Source organism: Aspergillus udagawae (genome assembly GCF_001078395.1).
Source record: "Aspergillus udagawae IFM 46973 DNA, scaffold_1, whole genome shotgun sequence".
Classification (NCBI taxonomy): Eukaryota; Fungi; Ascomycota; class Eurotiomycetes; order Eurotiales; family Aspergillaceae; genus Aspergillus; species Aspergillus udagawae.
In genome coordinates, this window is record NW_025091264.1 from 3,028,883 (window position 1) to 3,041,912 (window position 13,030).

A 13,030-nucleotide genomic window follows, 5' to 3' on the forward strand; every position below is an offset into this window, starting at 1 on the left:
TATCCAGGATGTACTATAGATGCTGCATTTCACTCCTGTTTTCTTTTTATTATTTTTACTATCACATGACTATCATAATTACCAATATCTCCACAGGCTAATTTGTGGGTTTTGTACTAGTTTAGCGTGAGAATTAAATCAACAAAAAAATGGACAGCCCAAGAAGCTGTTAAAAGGATTTTAACGCTCTAAGACAAATAATAATAATTGATAGACCTATCTACTTCCCATTTATAAAGATGTCATAGCTGACATCTCGGTTCCAATCAATAGCCATACCACTTAATCTAAAGGTGACATAGACCTTCCATAGCTGTGTCGACAAAAGCAAACTAATTTTGGCAGATCGTCGATTGATCAAGGCCATGCAAGCTCTAATTCTGCGTTTTGTCACATTATAATTATGCAAACTCAACGGTACCACGTATTGCATGCTTGACCCATAGCTCAATTCCCTTCAAAAGATCATAGTAGTCTACTTCTTCCAAGCCTCTATTCGAGGCTCAAGGATGCCTACTTTTGTGTTGAGTATTTCAAAGCTTACCACACATCATGGCCATCGACCTGCAAGTCTAAGAGGCTAGGGTACGATCCTTCGATCAAAAGATTAAATAAACGGCAGGCAAAGGACAATAATGCTGGCCGCTCGACGAACGGAGATGTAGCCAGATTAAGGCGACGTATTTGAAAGGTTCACCATTTTCTAAATATTGTGATATTCAAAGAGAGGAGAATTTTCATATTGTATGCTCCTGAAAGACAAGCCCACCACATCCGTTTTGTGGTGCCCAGCCGTCATGTCATTAAGTTACACTTCAGGTAATCCTTTAAACCTTTCCAAAGAACTGCCCCCATGGAAAAATGAAATCTCAAGTATGCTCACCCGACCCAAGAGGTATGAAGGCAGAAAAGGAAATGTAAACACCGATACACCGAGAGGAAGAAGAGTACATGAAAAGGGTAAACAAAAACATGAAAGCTATCAATATGTATACATGTCATACACGTGTTAAGACAGTGATGAAGAGAGGAAGAAGTTGATGGAGAAACAATCACAAAAGATCACCCATGAACTTTTGAATATGCCGCTCAGGTATAGTTAGTGGTACATTTAGGCCTTGTTCTCACCCTGCTGGCCCTGAGACTGCTGCTGCTGCTCAGACTGAGCCTTGTGCATCTTGTCAAAGAGGGTCAAGCTGGCAGTCTGGAGCTCATCGGTCTTCTGCTTGAGCTCCTCAGCAGTGGCGGTGCCCTCGCCAGACTGGTTCTTGGCAACGAACTCACGCAGAGTGGCGATCTTCTCGCGGATCTGCTCGGCCTCAGCCTTATCAAGACGGTCCTCGAACTCCTTGAGAGCCTTCTCGGTGTCGTTCAGGACGCTGTCGGCACGGTTGGCAGCCTCAATGGCAGCCTTGCGCTCCTTGTCCTGCTCACCATACTTCTCAGCATCCTCAACCATCGACTGGATCTCAGAATCAGAGAGACCAGAGCCAGAGGCAATGGTGATGGACTGGTCCTTGCCGGTGGACTTGTCCTTGGCGGCAACGTGGACAATGGAATCGGCATCAATGTCGAAGGTGACCTCGATCTGGGGAACACCACGGTGGGCGGGAGGGATACCAACAAGCTGGAAGTTTCCAAGCAGCTTGTTGTCCTTGACAAGCTCACGCTCACCCTGGAACACCTTGATCTCGACAGCAGTCTGGAAATCAGCGGCGGTAGAGAAGGTCTGGGACTTCTTGGTAGGGATGGTGGTATTGCGGTTAATCAGACGAGTGAAGACACCACCCAGAGTCTCAATACCAAGGGAAAGGGGAGTGACATCGAGCAGCAGAACGTCAGTAACCTCACCAGCCAGGACAGCACCCTGGATAGCAGCACCGATGGCGACAGCCTCATCAGGGTTGACAGACTTGGCAGGGTCACGACCGAACATGGACTTGACAGACTCGGCAACCTTGGGCATACGAGTCATACCACCAACCAGAATGACATCTTGGATATCGCTGGCTTGAAGGTTGGCATCCTTGAGAGCCTTGCGGACGGGTTCAATGGTGCGGCTGACCAGGGGGTCGACAAGGGACTCAAGCTGAGAGCGAGTCATCTTGAGGTTGATGTGCTTAGCGCCGCTAGCATCGGCAGTGATGAAGGGCAGGTTGATCTCGGTTTGCAGGGAGGAAGACAGTTCGATCTTAGCCTTCTCAGCGGCCTCACGGATACGCTGGATAGCCATGCGGTCGTTGGAGAGATCAAGGCCAGAATCCTTCTTGAACTGCTGGACAATGTGGCGAACCAGGTGGATATCAAAGTCCTCACCACCAAGGTGGGTGTCACCGTTGGTGGACTTGACCTCGAACACACCCTTCTGGATCTCCAGAACGGAGATATCGAAAGTACCACCACCCAGATCATAGACGGCGACAACACGGTCGGCCTCCTTCTCCAGACCATAGGCAAGAGCAGCAGCGGTGGGTTCGTTAACAACACGGAGAACGTTCAGACCAGCGATCTGACCAGCGTCCTTGGTAGCCTGACGCTGAGAGTCGTTGAAATAAGCAGGGACAGTGACGACAGCGTTCTTGACGGGCTTGCTGAGGTAGTTCTCAGCAGTCTCCTTCATCTTCTGGAGGACGAATCCACCAATCTGAGATGGCGAGTACTTCTGACCACGAGCCTCAACCCAGGCATCGCCGTTGGTGTGCTGAACGATCTTGTAGGGGACCTCCTTGATGTCACGCTGGACCTCGGGATCGGTGAACTTGCGACCGATGAGACGCTTGGTGGCGAACAAAGTGTTCTCAGGGTTGACAACGGCCTGACGCTTGGCAGCAATACCGACCAGACGTTCACCATCCTGGGCGAAAGCAACAACGGAGGGTGTTGTTCTAGCACCTTTTCATAAAAAGTCAGCTAAATTGCCACAAACCAGAATCGCGGCCGACGTATGGGATTCATGCATCCAATCAGATGACGGCATGAAAATTTTTTTTCTAACAACGTACCTTCTGCGTTCTCAATGATCTTGGGGGTCTTGCCCTCCATAATAGCGACGGCCGAGTTTGTAGTACCTAGGAAAGCTGTTAGAAGGAAAATCTCGAGTGTGAAGACTGCCAAAATAACATACCCAGATCGATACCAATGACCTGGCCCTTAACCTTCTCACCCTCGGTGGAGTTCCATCTCCGGAAAGAGGCGCCGGGAACTCTGAAAGCAGGGGTGCGGGCAGTACGCGGCAACTGAAAGAGAAATAAACGGTTAGTCCAGAAGAACAAGCTTGCGATGATGTTTCGGAAGAGGATGAACATACAGCGCGGACGAGACGAGATGGCATCATCGTGACTTGATTAAAAAGTAGATAATACAGAAACTCAAAAAGAAGAAACTAGCGAGAACTCCGGTCCGATTCAATCGAAGGGAGAACGAGATGGAGGAAGAGAATTAGGGAAAGGTACGGAGGATGAGAGGGGGAAAGGAGATAGATGACTTTTTTAATGTCTGGGGAAAAAGAGACTTCAAAAGGAAGAAGGGAGAATGGGCGGGTAGTAGTAGAAATTGCACGGAGAGCTTCGGCCCGTCGTCGAAATCGGTAGAATCACGGCAACGTAGCTGGCCACCCAATGATAGCCGAGTTAGCCTTAGACCGCCTCCTATCCGGGCCAATCACCAGCTGTGAGAGCTGGCTGTCCAAGTAAAATTCTTGGTAAGGTACGGAGTACTGAGCAGGGACTCTTACCTCTTTAAGTCAAAGGAGAATGAGGAAGGTAAATTTTTTAATACTTGGATATTTTATATGCTATTTCTTCTCAGTGCTCAAGTAGTATAGGAGAACGACTTGCCATAGGAAGGCATTATATGGTCTGAATGCAGAACTCGACCTACCATTTCAATGCTGATGTAGCTCTAGTCTATGGCGCTGTTTTGCCTAGAGGAAGGACAGTTCCATATCATTTTACATGAATGAACGTCGGAACAGCCTAGTATAGACGATATCTATAGTGATATGTGTTGTAATGAACTTCCTTGGTATTCACTACAAAGGAGAAGACAACACAATGGGGTAGATCTTTCACTGTTTCTCTGCTTCAGAGGACTATAAGTATACTGCCAATATCAGCCCAACGGAATGTCTGTATCCTACAACCCCTGTTGTACGTCTCTAGTGGTATACAGAAAAGGACCGGGAATCATCTGAGAAATCCGGTATTGTCTGGTAGAATGTAATTCTATATTACTGTGGCAAATCTGAATTTCATATACGCCGTACTCCGAAGCCGGGCGTTGAGAGGACGGAATTCCATCAGATTTTCCCATGATCTAGAACTGCTTATATGCCATTCCGAGAGTGCAATTCGTCAGTCAGCTTTTGTTCGTCCCGATACAGGCGTTTGCCAAATTGTTTTCTCGAATGATGTCACGTGACTTGGAGATATGCTAGCATTCCAGGTCCCAGCATGACGACTAGCTCCCTTCAATGACTGCAGAGGGCATATTCATCTGCCGATAACTGCAGAGGACTGCCTGGATGTTTAAGGAGTAACTCTGTAACTAGGCGCAAGATTTATAATTCAATGAATGACAACTAGTTACACCACAGCAAATGCACGTATTCATCACGCGATCTTGCTACTTCGCCTGTGAAGAGAGAATCCGATGTTCACCGGCCTGCGAGCAGATTATATAGACTCCATCAACCATTCCTCTAGGTGCTGGATGCATCCACTAACGGCAATAGACCGACTAATCTGATTCCGGAGATCTGACAAGATGGTAATGAGATGGTGGACTGGAATCTCGGCTAGCCGCATTATTCGCTGAAGGTTCCCCCGGATTTGTCTGTGACAAGACTTACGTCATCAGCTTCGGGTCAGTGATCACAACCCCAGGCCTCGACCATTCCTAAGTCGTCACTCTCAGTCACACCATCATACTACTACATCCTTACCTTACCTATACCTCTTATCTACCTTACCCTAGCTGATTTTATGGTTGACGATGATCCAATACCTAGGCAGTCGCAGTAGTAACAGCAGCAATTATCCTCCGATTCTGATCACAACTACCTTTGGTTCGAGTGGTGCTACTACCAGGTTGTAGGGTACCTCACAAGCAGAAGGCACCTTTGCACTTTTTATCCATCGCCACTTACAACACTACCTCTATCATATTCATCGCCGTCATCTTCTTCGTCTTCTCTCTGCAGCCCGCACGGCAGCCGCGGCGTCTACCACAGTCCGCTCCAACAATGTCAGCGTGATCTTGACAAAACCAACATGACTACGGATTCTGCTCTATTGTTGGTCCAAACCTGCCTTTAGTGTTGGCTTGTTTCAGCTTCACCTGGCTAACCCTGTTATTTTATTAGACATCACTCAACTGAGTCACTGATCCTTGCAACAAAACGCCGATTTTTTCCTTTCAAAATACCCAACTTGTCTGTCACTCTGCTACACTGGCGAGTTCGTCGCATGAATGGGTCATGCTAACACTATCGTAGCCACCAACAACTTCGCAACTATATCAGTACTGCCGACCCGGACAAAATCTACTTAGTAGCTGACAGGGTGATATATTCGATTCACATTTCGTCGCAAAAGCGCGAGACTATAGCGGTCATACCGTTTGAACCGAAATGTCTTACCGCGGGTTATGGTTGGATAGGAGTCGGAGGCTCCGACAATGGAGAGTGTGCCTTTGTACGGATCGCTGATCAGGCCACGCGTGGCGATGCATCAATTTTGCTGTCCTCAGATGTCGATAGTGCCTTACCTATCAACCTGGAACCTCCAACAAGCCTTTCCCCTCCTTGGCCGTCTCGGGGAGAGTCTGAGTCGACTCACCAGGCTTCAAGACCGCATATGCCTGAGGTACAGTTGCACAAATTTGGAGGCAGCATTGTGAACTCAGTGACTGTTCACCGGTTGCCCGGGGCCGACAAGGGATTCGCCGATGAGGACATTATGATCCTAAGGTATTTCCACCATAGATGACTTCCGGTCTGATAGTTGGTGCTGAATGTGCGGCAGTAATAATGACAAGACTGTTACAATCTATTCTCTAACTCGGTCGAAAGTCCTCAAGGTCCTTCATCACCCAGCATGCATGAATTATGCTATTATGTCACCGGACTCCACTCTGCTCGCTGCGGTTGGAGACGAGACTCGTGCATATTTCTACGACGTTACATGTGATTTTGAGTCAACGGTTCTGACTGACAACGGTGAGAAGCTTCCTGCATGGGATTGGGATCTTATTCGTTGCATAGAGATGGATATTGGCACGCGCTTTGATGATGGTTGCTGCTTTACTGTTGCATTCTCTCCATTCAGTCGACTGTGCGCTATCGGTTCACAGTCGGGAGTTATTACAGTGTTCGACGTGGCCACAGTTCGAGATACAGCAGGCGAACCAGACGGTAAGAATGCGATAACATGTAACTTCAACTCATCAAGGCCATGCTGTAACGGTGGTGCTGTGCGATGCATGGCTTTTGCACCCGAGCCTTGGGACCTCCTGGTATGGCTTGAAGACAAAGGACGAGCCGGGGTTGCGGATGTTCGCCAGGATTTCATACGCAGACAGATTCTAAATCTGGATATGAACGACCCCGACCTGCAAGAAGTATATACAGAGCCGATACTAGATGACTCTGAAGAACTCGAATCTGACCTTGACGGTCGTATTCTCGCTGAATATCGGCATGGAACGGATGCACCCCACCGTGCTATCCTCGATTCGATCGAGCGTACTTCGAATGAGCGGGAAAATGGGGCGGATAATTCTCCTTTGCGTGAGAGCTTGATACAGGACCTCACACAGAGAGAGAGGCTGATTGTGGAATTCTTAAATACAGCACGTTGGACATCGAGGGTAGAAGAAGGTCTGACTGAACGGCGAGCTAGAGTCAACGCCCAACCGCACCCTATGCCTCGCTCTCAGTTTCAAGCCTCCACAGAAGGCACTCATCGACCGTCCCGCCCTACCTCGCCACCACACCGAAGTGACGCTCTGGTTGATACATTTCGGGAGAACTACCTTGACCATACAGGAATTTCCGGCCGAAACTTGAATACAGGGCGCGACAACCCTGTGACTCCTCCACAGGGATATCCCGAGGGCAATGGGACAGTTATCGGAACTGGGGCCAACGTTGGACCGCAGCCAAGTCTCACTCTGAGCTGGACAGCTTCACCGTCAGAACTTCAGTCCGCCACATTTCTTGACCGCTTGCATGCTGCAGACCCCAATACCGATGGTCCGAGCAGCTCTAATAGTGAAGAAGGCTTAGAGACTCGAGCCCATGAACCTCTAACTCGCCCGTCTGCTACCACTGATCGTTCTGGCACTTCGCGACTCACGGCATCTGATAGTCGGCATGAGTTGGGACGTCTGTCAACTTCAGAATTGAGGACTAATGTCGCGGCAGAGCGGCTTCGAAGGCAACGACAAATTATCAACGAGGCGCAGCACAGAAACAGTCAACGCGAACAACGATACCGGCAACAGCTCTTGGGTTTTGAACAGACACGCTCCCCTAGATGGATCAGGAGTGTCTTGAACGAACTCCCAGACAGGAGTCTAGGGCCCGGAGCTAGAGACCAGGAGTCGGGTAGCACGGCTGGACTGGGTTTCGGCGCTGACGGAAGGACACTGTAAGACCCGGCCCTGGCCTTTGTTACAAGTTTAAGTAGGAAAACTGACCTGAGCAGGTATGTCGCCACAGTAGATGGCATTTTCGAATTCCAGATCAATACTGCTGACCGAAAGACATTCCCTATTATGTCGTATCGATGAGCATAGCATCTTCACAAACCGTGGCTCTGTCATTTACATTTGATGCTTTACTACTGATATGATGGGGTGGAAACACCTCGTCGATGACGCAATTCCTCGTCCTCTTCATCATGATTCTTCATCTCCTTCGTCTTACTTCAAATTTTTGTCGATCTCCTTCCCGTCTTCCTGGCCTCGTTACATACTGAAGAGGATAGGTTCAGGGGTGTCCATTCTTACGGTGCAGTGCAGCGACCGAGGAGAGCCCATCAGACGGCTTCGAATATACCACAGGTTTCTTGTCACATTTTGAGACATTCGTCTTTGCAATCTGACTTAAGTATGCATGTGTGAGAGACTTGAATTTTGCATGAATGGTTCAGTTTGGCATGCTGCATGCTGCATCTATGCATGGCGTTCAGGGCGACTGTACATGGTCATTTTTGTATGCAGGAATAGCTGCTGGATATATGGTGTGGCAGAAGGTTCTTCACAAGTCCATTGGCAATAAATTACTACGATATGTGGAATTATATACAGTGCGGTAAAGACGTCGAAAGCGGAGAGGCACAAAATCCCAACTGCTTGATAGCAATAAGCAAAGTACCTAGGTAGCATTCGACAAGGAACGAGGATTACTATGCATCACAGTCCCCACCCCGACGTCAGCGAAAGTTGTGTGTGGACTCGCTTTAGTCTTACTGCCATTCATCGCCGCCATTTCATGAGACACACCTAACTCGTACAGCTGTTGGCTTCTAATCTCCTCAATCGTTTATGAAATATTAGCTGCTTAGAGCCGTCTTCTCTGTGTTAATCATTTCCCCTCCCACATAGACTGTTGTCAAAGTATTCACTGGCCGGCCACGTGACTGCGAATCTGGAGTGGAGGGTCCTTGCACTATTCTGTGTCTCCAGATTGGACATCCCTCAAATCAAGCAAACGTCGCACTGAATCCCAGGGAGACCAGGCAGGGTTTTTATAGTTCTGATATCTCTCTGCACCGCTCCTGCCAATGGCGGAAACGGTGGCCTCCATCTTGGCCGACCTGAACCTCAACTCCGAGAATTTGAGCGGGTCCGCCTTCGATGCTCAGCTTGCTGAAGAGGAAAATGGAACCTACAGACACCGTGGCCCTCGACAGCGGCCACGACAGAGTGCCTCAAATCTTAAAGCTGAATTGGAGAGAGAGTTTTTGACCCCATCACCACGATTCAGCCCAGAATGGCTCAACCGCCTTCAAAAGTTTGTTTTGGCAACCTACGCCTGGCTTGTATTATTACTAACGATGCTCGCAGGCGATGGGATGTCCCAACTGACTACACGGACCTCTACGAGATTGCGGCCACCCAAACACGGACTATTGTTCGGTTTACCCGGGAAGGTCTGGAGGGTCGAGTCACTGGTTACCATGAAGTCACGGTCCCCGCTGCAGCAGCCAACGCCAAAAATTCGACGTCTCTACTGCGCAGGCCCGCGGGTCGTGCGGACTTCGTGAGAGGCGCGGCGGGATTTTTTCCATTTGCGCCGGGAGGACTCGATGGTGTTGAGGCAATTGCTGAAATGGAATCTGAAGCACAGGCTGCGGAACGCTCAAGGACTGGTGGCAAACAGTCCGGTCTCGACCGTATTATCAATTTTGGAGCCGAGGGTGGCCTCTTGGAAATAGCCCCGGGCTTTTCCCGCGGGTTGCAATTCCAAGCGGCCAAGACCGAGGAAGGAGCGGAAGGCGACGAGGAAGTTAAGCATGCCCTCCAGCAAGAGGAAAGTGATCTCCATGTGGAGCGAGACGAAGACGCCGTCTCAGACGTTGAAGGTGGGGTGAAGATTGGCGAGGATGATGAATTGAGTGGCGAGGAGGATATCGATTCTCTCCTCCCCGTCGAGTTCCCAGCCTTGGAGCCTCGAGCACCGTTACTCGGCGGCGTCAAGCAGAGGCAGGGTGGCAAGGAGTGGGCTCACGTTGTGGACGTCAATAAACACATCCCTAACTTCCATGAACTCGTGCCTGACATGGCTCGCGAGTGGCCATTCGAACTGGATACCTTTCAGAAGGAAGCAGTGTACCATCTCGAGAATGGCGATTCCGTCTTTGTCGCGGCTCATACCTCAGCCGGTAAAACTGTCGTTGCAGAATACGCTATCGCGCTGGCCTCGAAGCATATGACTAAGGCGATCTACACGTCTCCTATCAAAGCCCTGAGCAATCAAAAGTTCAGAGACTTCAGAACTGAGTTTGATGACGTTGGTATTCTCACCGGGGATGTTCAAATCAACCCGGAGGCCAGCTGCCTGATCATGACTACCGAGATCTTGCGAAGCATGCTCTACCGAGGTGCGGATCTGATCAGAGATGTCGAATTTGTGATCTTTGACGAGGTGCACTATGTGAATGATCTCGAGCGGGGTGTTGTCTGGGAGGAAGTCATCATCATGCTTCCGGAACATGTCACTCTCATCCTGCTCTCTGCTACAGTCCCCAACACTTATGAATTTGCCTCCTGGGTTGGTCGAACGAAGAAGAAGGATATCTACGTCATCTCCACCGCCAAACGTCCAGTCCCACTGGAGCATTATCTCTGGGCAGGCAAAGACAAGTACAAGATTGTCGACTCGAACAAGCGTTTTCTCGAGACTGGCTGGAAAGAAGCAGACAACATCATTTCCGGCAGAGACAAGATCAAAGCACAGAAGGCCGCTGAAGCTCAAGCTCAGTCTCAAGCACAGCGCGGAGGACAGCAAGGCAGAGGACGTGGGCAGCCTGCTGGTAGAGGCGCTCCTCGTGGAAATGCTCAGCGGGGCGGTGCTCCTCGCGGCAGAGGCCAGCCAGCTAACAGGGGTACTGGCAATATCGCTCGTACGGGCCGAGGTGGAGGACGAACAACGGCTGCTCAGGATAAGACAATCTGGGTACAACTCGTGGGGCACCTCCGAAAAGAGAACTTGCTTCCAGGCTGTATCTTTGTTTTCTCGAAAAAGAGGTGTGAAGAGAATGCCGACTCGCTCTCTAATCAAGATTTCTGCAATGCTTCCGAGAAGAGTTTGATTCACATGTTCATCGAAAAGTCTCTGACCCGACTCAAGCCAGAAGATAGAACGCTGCCACAAATTCTTCGTTTGCGGGAGCTGCTAAGCAGAGGTATCGCTGTTCACCATGGTGGACTTCTGCCAATCATGAAAGAAATTGTGGAGATTTTGTTCGCAAAATCGTTGGTCAAGATTCTTTTCGCTACCGAGACATTTGCAATGGGTCTCAATCTGCCCACACGAACAGTCGTTTTCTCCGGATTCCGAAAGCACGACGGGAGGGGCTTCAGAGATCTCTTGCCAGGCGAGTATACTCAGATGGCAGGACGTGCTGGACGGAGAGGTCTTGACACTGTTGGATACGTCATCATTGTGAGTGCTGGTAGAGACGAGGCACCCCCTGCGGGTGCTTTGAGGAAGATGATCCTTGGTGACCCGACAAAACTCCGGTCTCAGTTCAGACTCACTTACAATATGATTTTGAACCTCTTGCGTGTGGAAGCTCTAAAGATCGAAGAAATGATCAAGCGAAGCTTCAGTGAGAATGCCACCCAGGCTCTGTTGCCGGAGCATGAGAAACAGGTCCAGCTTTCGGAAGCAAGTCTGGCGAAGATCAAACGAGAGCCTTGCGATATCTGTGACATTGACCTGGTGGCCTGCCATGATGCAGCTATCGAGTATGAGAAGCTAACGAGCGAACTTCACGTTGGTCTACTTGCCTCTCCTGTCGGGAAGCGTCTATTCATGCCAAAGCGACTTGTTGTGTATCGAAAGGTTTGTCGGACGGTGGAAGTTATTACCTTCTGTTCTCGCATTGACTAAACTTTTTCATAGGATGGTTTCCGAACTGCAGGTATCATTGTTAGAGAAGGTATTGGAGGAGGTGCCACTCCTACCATACAGGTCCTTGAAATTGGCAAATTGGGCCACAGACGCCATCCGAGCGACATTTTGCCCTTCCTTCCAAGATTCCGACATTTGCTACAACCTCTGCCGACTCGTGCTGCCGACATGATGCTAAAAGTTTGCAAGATTCCTCTTTCAGACCTAGAGTGTGTTACCAACACGATGGTGAAAGTGGGTGGTCCAACGTGGTACCTGAATATCAAGAAAGGTTTGGTTTGAACTTTGTGCGCATCATTGTAGCAGAAGCTAATTCGAAACACACAGAGGCAATTAAATTCGCGGACAAGGAGCTTTCAAAACTTTGCTCTTCCTGGACAAGCCCTGTCTGGGATGAGATGGACTGGGCTCGGATCAAAGAGCTACAAGTGCGAGATATACTAGAAAAACGGCAAGCACTGGCAGCTATCACTCAATCTTGCCGTTGCTTACAGTGCCCTTCTTTCTTGAAGCACGTGAGTTGCCATCGCCTTTATAACCGGTTCCTCGTAAACTACATTGTTACTGACTTGAGGCAGTTTGAGATGCAACACGATGAATGGCAGGTGAAGGAGAATATCTCCCAGCTAAAACAGCTTATGTCGGACCAAAACCTGCAACTACTACCGGACTACGAGCAGCGCATCCAAGTGCTAAGAGACCTAGGGTTCATTGATGAGCAATCCCGAGTTCAACTGAAGGGCAAAGTCGCATGTGAGGTGAGTCATCCAATCTTCCGTGAGGCTGAAAGTGTGGAGCTAATATATATCTATGGACAGATTCACTCGGCTGATGAACTGGTACTGACAGAGTTGATTCTCGAGAATGTCCTAGCCGAATACGAGCCGGAAGAGATTGTTGCGCTCTTGTCCGCATTTGTCTTCCAGGAGAAGACAGAGAATGTTCCTACATTGACCCCTCGTCTAGAAAAGGGCAAGGAGTCGATTATTCGGATCTCGGAGAAGGTGAACGACCTTCAAATCCAATACCAAGTCATTCAGTCTACCGAAGACAGCAACGACTTCGCCAGCCAGCCCCGCTTTGGTCTGGCAGAGGTAGTTTACGAATGGGCCAAGGGCATGTCCTTCAACCGCATCACAGACTTGACAGATGTGATGGAAGGTACCATTGTTCGAACGATTACTCGACTAGATGAGACCTGTCGCGAAGTGAAGAACGCCGCCAAGCTGGTTGGAGATCCGACGTTATACACGAAGATGCAACAGGCGCAGGAGCTGATCAAGCGCGATGTCATCTTTGCGGCGTCTTTGTACATGTAGCTGGCTTATAGGGGATCATCGTCTTTGCTTCTCCTCATTACGCTAGAGTAGTAGAACGAATTGCATGATA

General features: G+C 49.3%; 3 protein-coding genes across 3 annotated transcripts; 2 read left to right on the plus strand and 1 right to left on the minus strand.

Annotated features, from left to right (window-relative positions):
- Positions 1-1,111: 1,111 nt before the first annotated feature.
- Aud_000974 (Hsp70 family protein) lies at positions 1,112-3,334 on the minus strand (the record flags this gene model as incomplete). Its single annotated transcript, XM_043286476.1, has 4 exons — positions 1,112-2,892; positions 3,003-3,068; positions 3,125-3,236; positions 3,308-3,334. The coding sequence occupies 4 exons, from the start codon at positions 3,332-3,334 to the stop codon at positions 1,112-1,114; spliced, it is 1,986 nt and encodes a 661-aa protein (XP_043142411.1).
- A 2,342-nt stretch (positions 3,335-5,676) lies between these two features.
- On the plus strand, positions 5,677-7,791 carry Aud_000975 (uncharacterized protein; the record flags this gene model as incomplete). Its single annotated transcript, XM_043286477.1, has 4 exons — positions 5,677-5,683; positions 5,749-5,968; positions 6,024-7,649; positions 7,707-7,791. The coding sequence occupies 4 exons, from the start codon at positions 5,677-5,679 to the stop codon at positions 7,789-7,791; spliced, it is 1,938 nt and encodes a 645-aa protein (XP_043142412.1).
- Positions 7,792-8,786: 995 nt separating this feature from the next.
- On the plus strand, positions 8,787-12,960 carry Aud_000976 (SKI complex RNA helicase subunit SKI2; the record flags this gene model as incomplete). Its single annotated transcript, XM_043286478.1, has 6 exons — positions 8,787-9,016; positions 9,070-11,572; positions 11,633-11,912; positions 11,969-12,156; positions 12,220-12,399; positions 12,460-12,960. 6 exons carry the CDS (start codon positions 8,787-8,789, stop codon positions 12,958-12,960), a joined length of 3,882 nt encoding a protein of 1,293 aa, XP_043142413.1.
- Between the last annotated feature and the right edge of the window lie 70 nt (positions 12,961-13,030).